The sequence below is a fragment of the Pezoporus wallicus genome, unplaced genomic scaffold (assembly GCF_028554395.1).
Source record: "Pezoporus wallicus isolate ANWC-B61680 ecotype Strahan unplaced genomic scaffold, APGP_CSIRO_Pwel_v1 contig_3058, whole genome shotgun sequence".
Lineage (NCBI taxonomy): Eukaryota > Metazoa > Chordata > Aves > Psittaciformes > Psittacidae > Pezoporus > Pezoporus wallicus.
Window position 1 is genome coordinate 1695829 of NW_026641153.1, and position 19036 is coordinate 1714864.

The window sequence follows — 19036 nt, forward strand, 5'->3', positions numbered from 1 at the left end:
ATTCCTCACTTGCATTCAGGAACTAATTTATTACTAAATCTATAGAGGAGGAAGAGAGGAAAAGCTAAGTATTTTGAGTGCTCTGCATCTGGCAAGACATAAAACACTCCAATTTCAAGCATGAGACAGGTCACTGACAGTGACAGACATGGCTGGCAACATCTCAGTTCAGCAGCAGTAATTCATCATCGGAGCTGAGTGCAATTGTCACCAGGTGTCAAGTCCCATTGTCTCTGGCTGTGGGGCTCCAGGCTCCCAAGGAAATTATCACATGAAATTCTCCTATACAATGTGGTTTTTGCATTTGCTGGGATGAACTGACACCAAAGAAAATCTCCTCTGCATTCCTTTTGACACTTAATATCTCTATCAAATCCTCCCGAGCAGAGAATAAAGAAAACAAATTTCTCCTCTCAGTGGCTGAAGCTCAATTCCTTTTATTTAAAAGGGCTGAGAAACGCAGTAACTCCCATTGCACCAGTTTCTGTTGAGGAAGACCTTGGAAGCTATTAATGTCCTGTGACCTACTCAGGAAGAATACTACCTCCACTCCAACTAACTAGAAAGCAGACAATGACCCTCATCTCCAGTGTAATGCAGAAGATAAAGCAATGAAAGTATCAAGAGCCACAGTTTATGTGTTTGATCCATAATGAATCCCATGCTGATGCAGAAAAGAGGATTAAGAAGCTGAGGTATGTTAATGTTTTTAATGAATCACAGGTGTATGTGTGAGGCCACACTGATCACTTATAAACAGTAACAAGCTTATCAAAATATAAAGTGAAATTATCTATATTTATCTGTTGCAGAATTACTAAAGTGCTATATATCAATACCGTGATTTCATGCAAATTTCAGATATTCAATGCATTTCTAGTATTAACTACTACTGCTACATTAAGCATCTTATATTGGTTGGAAACTTACATATCCTTATCTTTTCCACTAATCTTTAGTAGAATTTTCCTCTAGATAATATTAGGTGTTTTTAGAGGATTTTAAAACAATGGCACCACTATTTAAAGAAATGCATAGAATGTTTGTTTGAAAGATCTGTACTAACCTACTCAACCTATTAGTCTGGCTAAACACAGCAATTTACAGGAATAAAGCTAACAGAAAGCCAAACCTAACTTTTTGTGCAGTTGTATAACGATAAAAGAGAAAGTAACTACATCTCTGATATATCTACAATAGTGTACAAAACCTCTTTTCTTCTGTAGGAAAGCAGGAAAATAACCCTCAAAGGTCCCAAAATCAAGAAATATAGCTGCATTAATTAAACTAAAAGTACAATGTGGTTTCAGGTTGGGGTGTGTGTGCATGAAAATCACCTTGAAGAAGGCCTTGTCCTAATTAATTTGTTAGTTTCCAATAACTGCAAGTAGGATCAAAGATATATTCATGAACATCTTAGAACTCATTTATCAAGTGCCAGCCAAGTATACAAAAAATACCTAGATCAAAACCTGATGAAATTCCTAATGTGATTCATTACCCAGAGCTTCCTCTACCCTGACTATGCCTCACAGTATACTAGGCATTCACAGTACAGGAGATGGTGACCTGGCAAAGGTTTGACACAAGAACATTGCGTCCTTTCAGGACTCATAAACTCCTTTCAGGTAATTGTAGACAGTGATAAGGACTCTCCTGAGCCTTCTCTTCTCCAGACTAAACAACCCCAGTTCCCCCAGCTGCTCCTCATAAGTTTTGTTCTCCAGATCCTTCACCGGCTTCGCTGCCCTTCTCTGAACCCGCTCCAGCACCTCAACTGTAGTGAGGTGCCCAAAACCAAACACGGTGTTCGAGGTATGGACTCACCAGTGTCAAGTACAGGGGAATGACTGCTACCGTAATCTTGCTGGCCACACTATCTCTAAGGATGGAGAATTCACAAACTTTCTAGGTCCTTCTTCCAATGTTTGATGATGCTGATGGTGAAAACCTTTTCCTGTATATCTACTTGTAAACTGTTTTCAGTCCCTTTCATCCTGACACTGAGCACTTTGAGATGAGTCCAGATATCTTTTTTTTTTCCCATTAGCTAGTAGAACCCTCCCATTAGACAGTCATCAACAGCAGTAAGATCTCCCCTTTGCTTTCTCTGTTTAAATCCAATTCTCTCAACCTCCCTCAACTGATCTTGTTTCATCAGGTCAAAATATTTCTTGTACTGGGGAGCCCACAACTGGACATGGTACTCCTGACAGGAGCCAAATACAAGGGAAGAATCCTTTTCAATAACCTGCTGGCTGGATACACTTTTGCTAATACAACACAGCATGGAATTGCCCTCCTTTGGCACAAGGGCACCCTGCAGATTTTGATAGTTGAGAGGTTTTTATAAAAAGAGTGAAGAGAGTTCCCTTTAATCCTGCCACTATAGAAGCCTGACATTTTTTAGCACCAGCTTCCTAAATCTATTATAACAAGATGGTTATTCCCAGCCCCATGTGAGTTTGTTGTCAGACATGGTTATTCTACAAGCAGAAAACAACCAGGACCCCAATAATACGTGAACCATAAAAGTAATGCAAGCCATCTCTGTAATTATTTTCTGATGTTCAGAGATGTATTTGTTCTCCTAGGGTTCTTTTCCTTTGTTCTACCTGAAACCATCTGTAGTAAAAAAGATTAGCCTTCATGCCTATCAACCTATAATGCCCTGTTAAGCCAGTGGGAGTTTCAGACGTGACTGAATCCTAGAGTCTAACCAGAGTACCACTCCACCTGTCTGCTTCAATCAAAATACTGTGATTTATATCTGAATATTTTAAAAGATCAAAACTGATCAGTATGAGAATCACTTGACCTGTTCACTGCAGACTTCAGAAGCATTAGACCAGACTCAAATTTGACATCATAACTAAAAAAAAATGTAGGTTATATGAGATAGAAATTATTTTAGAATACTTGGACCAAATTCTGTGTCCACTGCTGTTAAGACTCCATTTGTTTCTTTTGCTCTGCTAAGTGCTTCCATATTTTTACTTGTTTTACCTTTTCTTTTGCAGAGTTGTTATTTCTGCTTTTGTATCATCCTGATGAGATTGTGTTTTTCTTCAGAAGAAGTTTATAGAGAATATATTGAATAATGATGATGAGAGCATACAAAACAATACAAAGCCAGACTTTGGTAATTTTATTCGTGTTAGCATCAAATTCTAATGTGGAATCATGTTGCAGACAAACCATATTCAAACGAAGCATTACAATTTAGATTAAATACAATACACACAAGTATAGATTTTGGTCTCAAAATTCCTATCAATATATTGTCTCTCTTGTACATAATTAACCTCTGTAGTAAACATAAAAATGCACAGAAAGTAAAAAGAATGTAATTTATGGGTTACTACAGATTTTTTTGTAGATAGAAAATATGTTTAAACAAATGTTTCTGAAAACTGTAAGTTGTACAAATCAGAATTGATTGCAAATTATAATGCAACAGGGGGGAACAACTGCTGCTAAATTTGTCTTACCTGTTCCAAGAAACAAGACGTGATATCTCCCATCAGCAGCATTCACTCGATCCACAGCAATCTTTGTATACTTGTAGTCAGCTCCTATCCGGATGATTAATGGCCTCTTGTGTATTGGGTAAATGGGATTAAACATCAAAGGGTGATTCCTGATGAAGGTCACAACGTCATCTGGAAACTCTTTGGTTGTCCGCATATTAGGTGTGAAGGCTCCTCCTGGACACTGTAAGAAACATGCACAGTAATGCTTAACAATACTTGCCACCTTTCAGAGAGTTTTCTTCTCCAAGTCATTTACAAATATTGACAGATAGTTGACAAAGTTAAGTTCCCAAAAGAGCACTTCAGACTCTGACTGAAAGGAATTATGTTCCAGTAAAGGGAATGGAGTGCTTGAATAGCTCTGTTTTGAACTCCCATCAATTCCAATAAAGCAAACACAAATGTATTTTTGCATTTTCAAAACTCAGCTTGATGGCAAAGATCTATACTTCTGGACCTGTTTCCACATTCTTTATGCTTCCAAACTGCCTGTTGAAAAAACAAAATTCCAAGTGATTGGTATGGGAAGATAGCAAGCTTTTGCACCTGGTTTGTTACAGAATTAGTACAAAGGCAAAAGGTAAAATCTGATACTTAACTGTACTTTGGTCAATATCCTTCTAGCTATTGCATTGATTATGAGATAGCAAAAATGCCTGTGACTCATCTTCATTTGAAAAAGCACTAATATGGAGTTGATGAAGGGGTCCCAAGGCAACTTATTTATGTCTGAAAAGACTGACCATTCACAGGATCTTGTCTATAGATTCCCCTATGCCCCAGAAATAACTGGTCCATGAATACTCTGGATGCTTCTTTAAATGTCATGAAGAACCATCAAAACAATTAGCCCTGAGGCATTCTGGACATCATGAGGAAATAAAAACAATCTTAGAAAACTCAAGTGTTTTGAAACTAAAAGAAAACTGTGGGAAATCAGGAGCTATGTCAGGAACTGGTACAATAGTCTGGATGTTAATTTACATGACTTTTTTTCAGCTACCATTACCTCACTTATGGCTGCTCCTGAGCTTTTATCTCCCCCATTACCAGACTTCTGAGCTGCAAAACTCTCCTCAGAGTATTGGAGCTATTCAGAAATGTTTCAACATGATTATTTTTTTCCAATTGGAAAATGTTGATTTCTTCAATATGAAGTATTTAATGGAAACTTCTTTATTTTGATGAGGACCATTCTTACGTCTAGGATGGAATGTCTGGCCAAAACCACAGACACAAAACCAGCTAGTAGCTTAGGGAGAGATTTACCTCACCTGACTTCTACTGTCTCAAAGTCAGACATTTATTCTTAGATATCTAGGTTTCCTCTGTAGCTAGTAATTGAGACTAGATGCCCTGCTTTTAGATGGCTAAAATTACAGAAAATGAATCATACTCTGAGAGGCTAAGAAAACTCACTGGGGATGTATGAGTCATGTGTTCAGCCTACCTGATGCAAGCAAGTGCTAGAATCTGGGACTTCACCTCCCAGGGGATACCTCTAACCATCAGACAGGGGTGCCCCTTCTACCGTCACTTCTAGAAGATGTTCCATCTTATGAGCCTAATTATTTTTTGGGCAATACCAGAAGCCAAGTAGAGGGAAGACTGCAGCCTAACACCAGGCTTTTGAACCATCTTCTGGCACAATTAGGATTTAATTATTTATACAAAATAGGACAGGTCTAGTAGGAATTCTTTAAAAGAAACTGCTCTGACATCAGTTACCTTCAGGAAGAAGAACCAGGACTCAGCTCAGATATGGATTTCTTCCCATCTGATGTCCTTGACAATTGATTCTTCTGGACTTTGATTTATTCTGAGGGTTTTGGTCTGGTTCTCATTAGAAATGACTCTACAGGCTAGCCCACTAAGATTGCTCAAAAGAATCTAATTTTTATCATCTTGTTTGCTCTACTCCTTCCCTCTGTGGCACTTCCATCCACAGTCTTCCAGGAAATGTATCGAGCTATCTGCTAAGATTAGTAACAAGTGCTGAAAAACAAACCATGTTCATAAATCTGCGGGCTATTAGCAAGATTATTCTACCTGGTAGTGATCAGCCAGACCCCAGTTCCTCTCCAGAGGGATTCTGTTTCACAAGCAGTTCAAATTAAACTTTCCGGTCCCAAACAGCTCAGTTAAAAGAAGACTAATACTTTCAGTCCTTCCATTCTTGAACTGGAGATCGCAAGACATTTGTGACTTCCTGCAAAAATGTTTGTGCTATGGTTCACCCCAGTATGACCCTAAAAACTTACATTATAACATTGTTCTTAGCAAAGCCTTAACAAACATCTTTAATCAATTAATTCTTTCGCTATCCCCCATATAAACCAATGGCAATCAACAGATGTTACTGAAGCACCCTATAAGCAATCCCTTTCCTGAAGGGATTGAATGTGTATCCTTTACACCTCATTCAAGGACTTGGAGATACAATACTTATGTTCACAGTTGATAAACATGCAGTTAGACTGCAGAGGGAAACAGAATTCTTTAATTTATAGCATATTCCCCAACATGCTGTAGGTACAATAACTATTTCTGTAAACTCTGAAAAATGGAAACTATCCTCAAACATCACTGAATTTAGTAGCAAGGTACCAATTATGTAATATTTTTTTTTCCTTTCTTTTTTCCGTAAGTAAGGTTTTCTTGTGGAAGAAAAAAGAAACCATTGGTATTTAGTGAAGGGCAGCCAAACACTCGAGTTGATTATGGCCAAACAAATGTATTGCTTTATTTAATCCTACTGAAGCCACACCGAAGCCTTTTCCCTGTTTACCCAATGTACTGAGACACAACAAACATTCATTTTTGTCCAGAGGTTTAGTATCTCTTTAGGCAATAGTAAATTAGGATTTTCCATGTCCTATAAAAAGGCATCCCTGTCTAGTTCAGCATCCCAGAAGATGCCAAAACCCCTATGTTCCAGAAGAAAGAGGCACATGCCCTATAGCCTACAAGCAGGGTTATTGATAGTTAACCCTTTGAACACAAGTTCTGAGCAGCAAAAAAACCTCCACATCCTAATTTTTACAAATGCTTTGATATAAGTGAAAAATAGAGTTTGTGGCGTGCATTTAAAAGTGGAACTATTTGGCAGTGAAATAAAGCAACGTCAAACAAGCCCCAGCTTAGAAAATATACTTTTAAGATACTGTGTTGTGGCTGAATTTTGAGGAAGCACAGAAAAGCCAGTGATCAGAAAACCAGCAATGATCAATGATCATCTGAAAATAATCCCTTTTGCCTTTATTCTTTGTGTAAGCTACAGTCTAAGAATTTATCTTCAAGTTCAGAGCTCACTGGCACATCTGAAAAATGTAGATAATTTCTGTCACCACGTCAAATCCAAATCTGAATTTTCTTTTTCCCTTTCCATCCGGCTTCTCAATTTCTTAGGTCCATCTGGAATACCTCATAATCCTCCATGAGGTGAACCAAGAATAACATGGCAGTGGTTGAGGAAACAATATTCTGAAGCAGCAAGAAACTGTAACTAAGTGTCATAGTCACATACAGTCCATTATCCCAGAATAAATAATATTTATTTATGGATTAAACACAGACAAGTAATTGGCAAGCCTGCATAAACATCTTTATACTTACAGTGCCGGGTCGTGGGTAAGGAATTCTGCCCTGATATGGAATCAGCTGGTGGTTTGGGCCCTCCTTGTGTGCAAATGGCCCATTGAACACAGTCTGGATGTCGGATAGATGATACACACACACAGCTGAGCCTTTAAATATGGAGCTGAAAGACAGTAGGAAAAGGTTAGTATTGCAATCTACCTACTTTTGTAGAGCTTTTCCATCATTTTGCTTTTCCATCATGATCCAAGGATGAAGCAGATATCTAAAATAATATATTTAATACAATTTAATGCTTCTACAACATGGATTTAATACATTTAAAAATAAACTAATCTAGTTTCCCAAAATACACCATTACTCCTTAGAGACCTAGCACCTTTGTGAACACTGAACTATAAAAAGAGGAAGGAAGGTACTGCCCTACTAGTGGGAAAAGAAAATTTCCTAATGCTCAATATAAAAGAAATATAATCCGGCCCCGGTTATATCAATGCCAAAAATATTGCTGACTTCAGTGAGACAAGAGTTTTATAAACTTTGTACTGCCAAGCTCAGCACAGGTTTCCAGAACTCCCTACCAGTATATTAACCACAAGACCTCCTTGAGCCTTTTAAATATGTGGATAAAATATTAATCAAAACATCCGGTGCAATTACAATTGGATAGATTGTTACAATCAGTTTCCAACTTTTCTAAGCAAAATAAGGACAGGTTGTGGCTGTAAAGGCATTACTACTATACAGTCCTCAAATCCACCCACAAAACTGGTTTTACAGAGACCTCTTCAAGAGGGCTGAAGCTTGATGTTTCCTGAATCATGTTTCTGGGGGATCACTTATGAGAAGGGCCTGGTTTTTCCACCACTCTGGGTTCAGTAGTGGTCTCAGATGGTCTCAGGCAGCACAAGCCCTGAATGGCCTCCATCACCCCTTAATAATGAAGGGTACTAAGGCAATAACTTCCAGAGTGATGCTAAGGTTGACTGTAGTGAATTAAGTCCCTTTTTTCTCTCACTGCATATAAGGCTTGAAATATGTATCCTAACAAATTGGAAACTCCAGATGGTCTAAAATCTGCCTGATGTTAACTGCAGTATGAAGATAATCCAAGTAACTCTGTTTTCAACTGTCAAAATAAAAAAGCACTCTAGAAAAAAACTAAAACATTACACATAATGTCTAAACAAGGAATGTGCAATCCACATTGCTCTCAGTTGTATATGGATTAATAGGAGGAACCTTTTAGGTGGATTATGGTATTTGTGGAATTTTAGTAGGTATTAATAAGTTTTAACAAATTTATTTCCAGATGTTTTATGTTAGATTTACAGCAGATTATGCCACTAAAATAACTTGCTTTAATATTACTTGGTTTCCCTCTGTATGGTTTAGATAAAAATACTAATAATTATTTGCTGGCATGTTTCTCACTTGCTACTGTTATGAGTTGGATGTCTACAGAGGTGAATCTAAAGGAACTGTTAAGGAGTAAAAATCCTTATAATTGCTGTATTCAGCTAGGTAACACATTCAAGGTACTGAACAAAGAGAAAGGATGCACAGATCGTGTGATTCACAATAACAGAAAAGTATGAGTGTAAAAACCTCAATAAAGAGGTTTGGCTTGAGAGCCAAGAAAAAGTGAAGTTTTGTCTTTGTTGTCACTGTATATGGTCCTGTGATTCAAACCTCATTTCCACTGCAGAAATACCAGAAGGATTAGGTAAAAGTGTTTCTAGTTCAAGCATGTTGCATCCACAACCTAATCATAAGTGTGGTTTTACTGCTAAACATAATCTCAGCATTTTCTCCTTTTGTGTAGTAGGAAGCATAAAATATAGACAGCACCAAACGTTTACAAGTGATGGGATTCTTTTTCTCCCAATGAAACATCATAATATCATATTCACATATTTGGGACAGCAGATCCCTGGATCCACATGAAAAGAAGACAGAAAAGCATTTCAGGAAAAAAATATTTTTTCATTAAAGAATTTTCAGTAGAAATTATCATTTCAGGAATTATTAGTAATAAGTTAAATAATTTGCTAATTTGATCAAACAAAAAAAAGCAGAAAACTTTTTTGAAGGTAGTAACAGCTAAATAATACAGGATATCAGAAATCAGCAAGCTGCAACTATTTCTACTCTGTATACTACAGAGAAAAGTGACAAAAGGAAGAGATTAGGGATGGCACAATCTGTTGCTCCACCTGTTGGTCTATCTTTGTGGAGAGTTTCATCACAGTAAGTCATAGCTAGTACTTCCACTGTCGTTGGGAGCTCACTGAATGCTTTCTAAACTGGATAGTAAGTGAATACTACAGACTGATAATGGGCACATCGATACCAAGAGTAGTGATACTGAGACTCTTACTCCTGCATGTGAACGATGGCCACAACAGACATACAAAATTGCACAGCACAGCCTCACAAACCATCACTTTCAGTTTTCATATAGAAAACTGGGCACTTCAGAAAGGTAATCCTTTTCAGAATCTCCCCAGTTACCTTGATGTTGTAAAAATTCCATACACAAGTGTTGTTCTGGGGTTATCAGTCTCTAGAAGAAACACATCCTCTGTAAGAAAGAAAAGGAAAATAAAAAGGTTTGAATACTAATAAAACCTTTATTTTCCATTTTAATTTATGACTTTTTTGCTGCTAAAGTCAACAGTAGTTTTGTCTCTGACTTGAATGGGGAAAAGCCGACTTGTATGAGTGGACCTATGTATATATCTAGCATTTGAACATTCAGAAGCAGATTTGGAGATTAGTTCCATGCCATCTAGCCTTATGAAGACAGAAGGCAAAGATTTTCAAATATGTTGAGGATCCATGTCACACATTTCTCTCAGCTGGATCTTGTTTCAGCAGGTTGTTTAACAGTAGGCAAACCTTTAAGTTGCAGTAGGTCAAAGATGAAGAGTTCCTATTGATTTAATCCAAAGCAGGACAATTAGGCGTTTTATTGTCCAGTACACACTCCAGATGCCCTCACTAACTCATTTTCAACATGATATGAATGACACACAGCTTTGCGGTGAAGACACTGAGAGATGTAAACCTCCCAGCTCCCACTGTGTAGGGATTTACTGACTGCACTACGCAAAATCTTACCTACTCACTGAACTGAATTTGCCACCATTGTGTCTGCTGCATGGATCATTCACTGGATATCCGCAGTGTTTCACATGGTGAACTGAAAATCTAAGTGCCTGAATTAATCCTGAGAAACTGTATTTATTCACAGTACTATTGCTGGTGTCAGGAAAACAATTTATTAGCATGTATCAGTATTATTTTGAACTATTGAGTCCTCTACCCAGTGATCAAAAAAGAAAAACTGTATTGTAGAAAAGCTGTGTGTTACACAGTGGTATAAGAAACAGTTTCAAGAAGATGCATGTTAAAAAACCTCTATCACAATCTTAACTAAGAGCAAAATAACAATAGACTTCCCTCACGTTCCCTTCCTAACATTAATTCTTTATAATTCCTTTGCATAGTCAAGATTAATTACTTTTATTTCAAAGTTAACGATTATTACCCAAAGAGATTTATAAGGATTTTTACATTTCCTGTCTTAAAACTGCAAAGGGAATTTCATCATGAATTTCTAGAGCCAAAATTTCACCATCAACAACCTGACTAAGGAGCTGTGTGAACTTCAGTAATTAAATATGCACAGAGTGCGAGATATAGATAAAACTTTTAAGGGATTTTATTGCCATACCTAACTCATCAAAATACGTTTCTGTTCCATCTTCATCCATTACTGAGCACACAAGTCTTGCTTTCAAGAATGTTGTCCACTTGTTCACGAGGCTACGCTGACCTCCTGTGTCATTCTGGAAAGGAATAGTATTTTCAGAAAAAAAACATACAACACAGCTCGCGTTTTACTGGGCTTTTACACATTTTCCTCAGCTTAATTTGACTCATCAGTAGACAATTATGCTGGGAAATTAAATTATAAAAAATAGATAGGCCTAAACCAAATCCCTTCATCCAAACACCCCAGATACAGGAAGAGCAAGAACCGCGCTTTTTGAGCAGAGTTTCTGTGCTGGCATAGCAGTCTTGGGAGGGTCGGGCAGTAGATTTTGTGCAGCAGCAGTGTCTGTAGGTAGGTATGACTGGGAAGGACTGTGGAGGTCTGTATCACTCACTGTCACCTAGTGTGGAGAAGTCCATTTTATCTCTAAAAGTTCTAATAATCCTATGGAGAGATGTGTCTTCCAGTTGTGACAGCAGTGTCGTCCCATCTGATGTATTAAGCCACGCTGGTCCGTGAGGTGGATGCTCTGCACTAAATTCAGCAATGATGGCTAATGTGGCTCAGACTAGTTTTGCACTGCTGGAAGTCCTGCTAGCTTGGTCCAGAGCTGGCTTGGTCACAGTTCACTCTAGGATCTTCCCATCTCTCTCCATTGCAAGGTGGAAACTGTTACTGCTAAACCAGATGGTGCAGCACAGAGGGGATAGCTCCTTCCTGATTTCTAAGTTTCCTTTTTCCCTTTTGTTGTGTGGCATTGTGCTAGGCAGTTTGGAAGATACTGCTCTTACCTACGGCATTCAGCAGTCAAATGAGGAAACTCAGAAGCTAGACAAATGTGGTTTCAGTGAAATGCTGTCCATGCCTCATTGGTGCTCTTGGAGTTTGTAATCCAATTTTTTGGGTGACCTATAAGGAGTCTTTTGGGGGCCTTTCTTGGCACCATTGTACAAATATATTTGGCCAGTCTCAAAGGCGTTGATATATGAATATGATGGCATACAAGTATACAAATATGCCTGACTCAGACTTCTTTTCATTGCCTTTGGGATCTTGACACTGACTTCAGTGTAAGTCTAAACAGGCTGAGGCCTTTCAGAAATCATCTGGGCTTCATTACAACAGTAACAATAACAAATACAGCTATAATTGCATGAAATGTCTTCTTACAAAATACCCAAAAAGGCCTTTAGGCACCCTCACAAAAATATAGAAAATGGGGATTATAAAGAAATCACATGCCTCATCATATTGACAGACGAAGTGTTCAACACAATCCCAAAGATGCCCTCCTACCCATACACAACAACATCACAGAGCACCAAGTTCTAAAGAAGACTCAGATTAAAGACAGAGATTACACAAACCCTCACGATTATCCTCCTGAGCCTTTTCAAAAGAAGGAATGAAAAGTCTAGCAATAATTGTGCATTTACAATTTTTCTCTCCTTAAAAAAATATCCATTCCACCAGAGACGTTAAGAGCTGCTTCAATAATTTCTCATCTACAGTTGACTAGAGGTATGAAAAAGGAAGTAGAGACAATGAGAGCTGTTACTGTAAATTAATTACAGCACAGGAGTAGCCATAACTCCTGAATTTAATATTCCTGTGCACATTTTTTAGATTAGACTGACACATACATCAGTGCAAGAACTCAGAAAGGACAGGTATTGTAAAAATGAAAACAATAACTGAAAGTTAAATTAACCCATTTAAAAGTTGGCTCCGGTATTCCCAATGTGTTTCAAAGATTTTGAGTGTGTGTGTCTATGTGTGTGTTTATGTGTGTGTTTGTGTGTTTGTGAAAGACTTCGCTGTCTTATAGTTCATTTTTCCTGAGCGAATAATGTACCTCATTTGGGAAAAGGACAAAAGTTTGGAAATTCAACACTGGTAACTATTCTGACACAGAGAAATACACAAATCTAGAAGTCCGTATCATTATAGGCATAGCCAGAATATATAACATGTTCGGACCCTAGCTATGTGCTCAGTAACAGCTCTTCTTAATTATGAATGTGGAAGCTGAAACAGGAAATTTGTTTTGAATATAAATCAAAGGCCTTTCAATCATTTAGTGTTTTAGCTTATCATGTCACACTAGCAGCTTGTCCAACAACCTGTCAAACAGAATAGTTCTTACCGGGCATATTCTTGCAATCATGGAATGAATTTGCTTTGTGCTGCCACTGTTGTCTGTGAGTTTCTCTTTGAAGAAGAAGTAGATCTTGGCATCATTGGGGTCAGTGCCATCTGGGATAACATGAGCATCCACAAAAATAGGCTCTGAAATGAAACAGTATACCAAAAAGATGAAACCAAAAGATGTATCAGTATAAGCAATTAATGATTTGACAGTTAGTGACTGCTTCAAGGAAACATCATGTAATGCATATTGGGATACTGCTGTGCCAGTACTGCTCTAGCCTTATGTTGATATACACCAGATAACACCAGGTAAATGGCTTCTTGCTGTTAGACCTTCAGTTTTTGCATCCTTGCATTTTATCTCACAGAAGATTTTAGAAAAGTGATTCAAATGCAGAAGCAGAAGTATTGGATTACTGCAGAGATTCAAAGACTTGGAGAAAGAAGAGGCAAGAATCAGTATGTTATAAGGGGCACTTAAGAAAAGCCTCATTGAGGCAAAATATAAAATTAAACTGTTAAAAAGACTCATTGAAAAAAGAACAAATAAAATAGATAAGTAAGAGAGGAAAACAACACGGAAAAGAGAAGCAGGGTAGACAAATGCTTGAACTGCATTTGAGTTCCTGACAGAGGTCAATAAACATAGCAAAGTGTACATGCATAATACAGCAAAGAAGCACTAAAGAGAAAGCAAAATAATTTATATCCTTAACAGCAAGCACATAATGGACAGTGGAAAAGTCCTTCTTTGTCTGAATGAAGTGGACCATCTTCCTGCATGAAGGCTATAACTTCTAATTATCATGCAAGATTGCTTGATTGGTTGAAATCCAGTAAAAATCTTGAAATAACCCGATAGAAAGGATGGATGTCTGACAGAAAACTCAGTAAGACTCCAGGATTTTTCTGTTCACATTGCCCATTCTCAATGGCAACAGCAGAACAAAATCTTCCCTTCACCACACTGAGCTGCAAGTGGTTTGGCCCACTAAGAGCATCCCATACCAAACATGCGTAAATAGGAGCATGTGAGGATAAATGTTTAAGAGGGATTGCAGTGATGCCTCCAGGCATATGCCAGCCTCACTGGCAAGAGGAGAACCAGATTCCTACACTGGCAGGTTTACACCACTCAGGGCTTTTGTGAGTTTTCCTGCAAAGCATTTCAGTCCCGCATTTCATCTCCTGCTAAGCCCCGAGCCCTAACCTGGCAAGCCCACCTATGTGGCATTGCACACACCTCCCAGAGCACTGCTGCACACATTTTGAATGCAAGTGGTGGTGAGTCTTCTGAGGTATGTCAGTCTGAATTGAGTCCTAGAATCATGCATTTAATTTAAGGCAGTATTTGATGCATTACGGGTAGAGAAGGCACTTCCCCAGAAGTCAGACTGTGTGACCACTTGCCATTTGACAAGTGCCATTGCAGTTTGGTTGAACCTTAATGCAAAAAAGCCATCAGTTGATGTGGCTTAAGGGCTTAGCTCATGCAGTAAACCCTTTACATCTGTGAATTGCCTACAATGTATTTACACACATTTCTTTATGGTTCAACTTCATAAATTAAATTCAGAGAAAAGCTCTGTAAAAGACAAGCCTTTTGTTTTAAAGAAAACAGAGCAGGATCTCTGTGAAACCCATTAAAAGGTCTGGTAAAACAAAGGATCTCACCACTCAGCCACTTGGAGTTGTGCTGGTCAGTTCGCACTGCATTCCTCCTGGTCAGACTCCGAAAAATGGCCGCATCCGTCCCCATGAAATCAATATACATTCCTGAGAAAAGCTCCTCATCTGCAAAGAATTGAAACGGAAGGGAAAAAGTAAACGCATTGCTATGGCTTTTGGGAAAACCATATTTACAGATCTATTTTTATTTTAAATTCGTCAGCCCTTTATTTACACAGGAGTGCATACAGATAAGTTTTGGGTCATGGGAATGGGAGTTCCCTCTGATTTACAAAGACATAATCTAGAATGCACAAGAATCATCAGATTTGTCTTAAAGACTTTAGGGACCTGCATAATTAAATGCAGCAGCAGAGCTGCATATGTGGTGAACCTTTCTTTGATATGAAGTTTGGCTGCTCAGCTTTCACTGAAAAGGATCACTGGAAAATCGGCCTAGTGTTATCAAACAGAATCACGTTCAACTTTTTAAGTACATACTTCAAAAAGCTTTTTTTTTTGTTATGGAAGTAGAGAAAATGACTGGGCTGAATTTACTGCTGGTGTAAACTGGCACAACATCTATTGCAGTCAATGAGTCAGCGGCAGTTTTTACCAACAGTATTGTCAAGGCTGCCCCAGCCAGCCTCAAGCTGACTTCAGTATTGCAGAGGCCAGACAATCATATTATTGAACTTTACTCTGAGTAAGATGAAGCAACAGTTGTCCCCTTTTATGTGCTTGATTCTAAGTATAGGGTCATTATGTTTGAACAGAATTAGACACGCAACTCTAACTGAGCAGAACCATGAACTTTTGCTCCTTGTGCAGGGCTGAAAACTCAGTCCATCAGTTAGGATGCATTTCTGTATTTGTGTGCATAAATATTCCTATACATAATTATAATCATAACTACATATACTATCATTTTCTACTCAGTAAATAACCAAGCAATTTCTACTGACTAATGACAATGAAACCCCAGAGTAGAAAACAGTAGCTAAAATAAACTCTAAATCTCAGAGTGGGAGTGGTGGCTGAATACATTCCAGTACAGCTGGGTCCTTTGATTGATGTTTTTGTCTGAATTTCTGGACTACACAGAGAGTGTGGTCAAGCTGGCAAGAGGCACAGGTTCAGAAGCGCTTGAGGCTGTTTTTATGCTCTCTGTGTGTGTGCATCAGTATGGAAGACTATTGGCTCATAAGAGAATTAAAACTCTAGAGATTTTGTTTTTCTGCTGTTGGCTAGAGCCTGAACTGAACCCCTGCAGCCACTCTTCTGCTCTCAACTCTCCCAGTGATGACAAGATTCATACACAGGGGATTTAAACAAAGCTTTCACTGCATGTTTGTGAAGCATTTACTTCCTGAGCATGTCTTGATGGAATGATGTTAGACCTATATTGATTTATTACTGATTTTGTATATTTGTCTCATCACTTCAATCTGTCAGAGCTTTATTCTTATTATGAAATAAACTGCTTGAGAGAGATAAGGCTTATGCTTCTCACTAAACATTATGTACAGCCCTGCGCATCCACATGCACACACACTTTAACAACTGCACTACACTATGTAATTTTAATCCTATTACATATCAACTTTATTAGTTATGTCTTAAGCATCCCTAGTGTCTGCTTGCTAATCACACATCAGATGATAACTGTCAGCTTCACTTCCTTTTGGTTAAATTCTTAAACTCTGGGCAGCACTTGGTCTGCACAGCACACTAGTTCACACTACTTCTCTTTGTTACTGGGGGGAAATTACTGAATTGATGAGGTATGTCTGCTTTTATAAATATCTCAGAGTCTTGGTGGGGAAAGAGACATGCATTCTGCGCATTAGTTATGACAAGCTTCTTCAAAGCGCATTTTTCATTGCTTTGATGTAAAGGTGCTTTGTCCAGTGGTAAGCTACACCAGGTTTGAATTTATTTTTATAGCATCACTTTCCTCTGAAGGGTGAATCAGCTTTCCTGCTGCATTCTAGGCTGGTGATGCCCAAAACTGTCACGAAAATCTATCTATATTTAAAACTGGTTCTTTTGTTGTGGAAGAATTATCTGGTCTAGCAGTATTTCCCATCTTCTGAAGCGAGGGGAAGGAATTCCTCCTGCAGAGGAATGCTCAAAGAAGAGTCCAGTATATGGGCTTGGGTCCTCTCATCATAACTCAAGATGCGACTTACAAAATCTTCCCCCTTCTGGCATGGATATTGAGGCTAAATTCATTCAAGCATGAAGTTTTTGAAGTGACTGGACTGTGTAGTAAGAGGGAGAAAGTATAAAACCCAATCTGTGTGACTCTTTGGAAAAGGAATGTGACCTTTGTGGAATAATTTAAACTTTGTAGATGAACTATGTCATGAAAGATAAGTCAATCACTAAGGAAGGTCTCTTCAGTCACATAACTGAGACATTGAGAAAGATAACATAAAGTCCACTAAGATGAACAAAGCTTGCAGAGATCCACTGCAGAAAAAAAGTCAGCTTACTATATATATAACAATTCAGAAACAATGTACCTTTATGGTGTTTTATAAAATCCAGAAGGAACAAGGAAAGGAAACCTTACTTTTTAGTGCCAGCTGATTCATTTAATAATACCAGAACAGCAGTGAGCAGCAGTGGATTTATCCATCACTGACTTTGAATAAGCATTTTCTTTATGCAGTGAGTATCTATAAACACTGACCATAGATCACTGATGAGATAGAGACATAAGTGCAGCCAAGGTTCAGAGAGGTATCTAGGTAGTATTTACCTGTCTTATATAGATGCTTCAGTTCATACCTCTGAATGAAATTACCTGTCATTTTCACTAAATATATTTGCAATAAGGAATAGTAACAATAAAAAAATAATTTGTATTTCAAACAGACCATGAAGGACAAGCTATGTGACACTTCCCTTAAGCTCCATGACTTAAAACTCAAACTTTAAAGGAAGTATCTAGCACAATATGTAGCTGCCATCAACTTCAGTGGAAGCTGAAAGGCAGAAACACCATGCATTGTTCCCTTGCAAACCTGGGGTGAAATATGCAGTACCTGTGTACTAAGCTTTATCTACTCAGGAAACCTGAAAAATCTCTTCAACTGCTGTTCCCTTCATCGCCAAAAAACACAGGAAGGATTAGGCACATGTTTTAAAAACATGGCTTTGGTCACTAGAAGTCTGTGAACATACTACAAATGTGAAAGGTTGGGTTAAACTAAGTATATTTAATGTATCTCCTCTCTGGAAAACAAACAAACAAACAAACAAACAGTGTTTTACTGATGACTTAGGTTGCACAAAGCATATGCGCCCTTTGAGTCTTCAGTTAGGTGTGCAATAGGCACTGCAGTAATTCTTTGTCATAGTCACTGACTCTAGTCACCATCAATTCACAAGAGTATCATTTTCTGGCCTTTCAAATGGAAGAAATTTGCAAAACTGCTTGGGTTTAAAGCCAATTGAAGAATGAAGAGCCTTGCAATAGCTGGTGGGCTCTACAGCAGAGATGACAACAAAAATGAAATTCAAAGTAACTAGAGTCTTCAGGCTTTCTTTCCCTGGCTACTCTGAGATTCTACAAATAATTAAATGAGACACAAGTGCTGTCTAGGATGAACAAGGTCAGAAACTGTTCAAACATAAAATGCTAGACAGGGTAATGTATAGTTGAAACCAATCCTGGGAAAAAATGTGTAAGCTGGAAAAGGCACAGTCTTTTGTTTTCTGTTTCTCTCTCTCCCAACAAGATTCTTTCTGCGTTTCATTTGTATACTCACCTTTAGCTTCATGCAAACCTTGGAACAAGGATGGATGAAATCCTCGTGCCATCAGCCAGACACAAGTACTGCTTCTTGCAGGCTGAATTCTGTGTCCAGCTCATTTCAAATATCCCATTAATCCACACCATGCATGATCATATGGGTTTAGACATCAGCAACTTGGAGTATTTTTACTTACTGATCATAACAGACACCGTGTTCACATTAGGGTTGAAAGAACAGCGTCCCTTCCCTGATTCACACTTGGAGTCGATCTTGAAGACTTGTTCCTGCAAAGTAGATTTGTGTGTCACTTCTCATTTCAGAAACCATCAGATGTGGTTTTTATGCTTGGCTGTTTCCAGCATTATTAATGTTCAGCACTGCCGGGCACTTTTATTGTACTATCATCAGTTTAGCTTTCCTACTCAGGATTTCATCATCTTTTTAAGACAACCTTTTCATTGCTACCCAGTTGTTTTCCAAGACTTTTGTTATAAATTCAAGACACTGAAATAAAGAATTTTCTCCTCTAGCTCAGTTAT

General features: G+C 38.2%; 1 protein-coding gene across 1 annotated transcript in view; it reads right to left on the reverse strand.

Moving 5' to 3' along the window:
• Positions 1–19036, reverse strand: part of SEMA3C (semaphorin 3C) — a 122431-nt gene that overhangs the window by 23431 nt on the left and 79964 nt on the right. Inside the window, exons 6-12 of the mRNA XM_057422417.1 lie at positions 18691–18781; positions 14737–14856; positions 13058–13200; positions 10870–10984; positions 9645–9714; positions 7149–7293; positions 3492–3714 (exon numbers count right to left, since the gene is read on the reverse strand). Of these exons, the coding sequence (XP_057278400.1) occupies positions 3492–3714; positions 7149–7293; positions 9645–9714; positions 10870–10984; positions 13058–13200; positions 14737–14856; positions 18691–18781 (907 nt within the window). The remainder of the gene's footprint in view (positions 1–3491; positions 3715–7148; positions 7294–9644; positions 9715–10869; positions 10985–13057; positions 13201–14736; positions 14857–18690; positions 18782–19036) is intronic.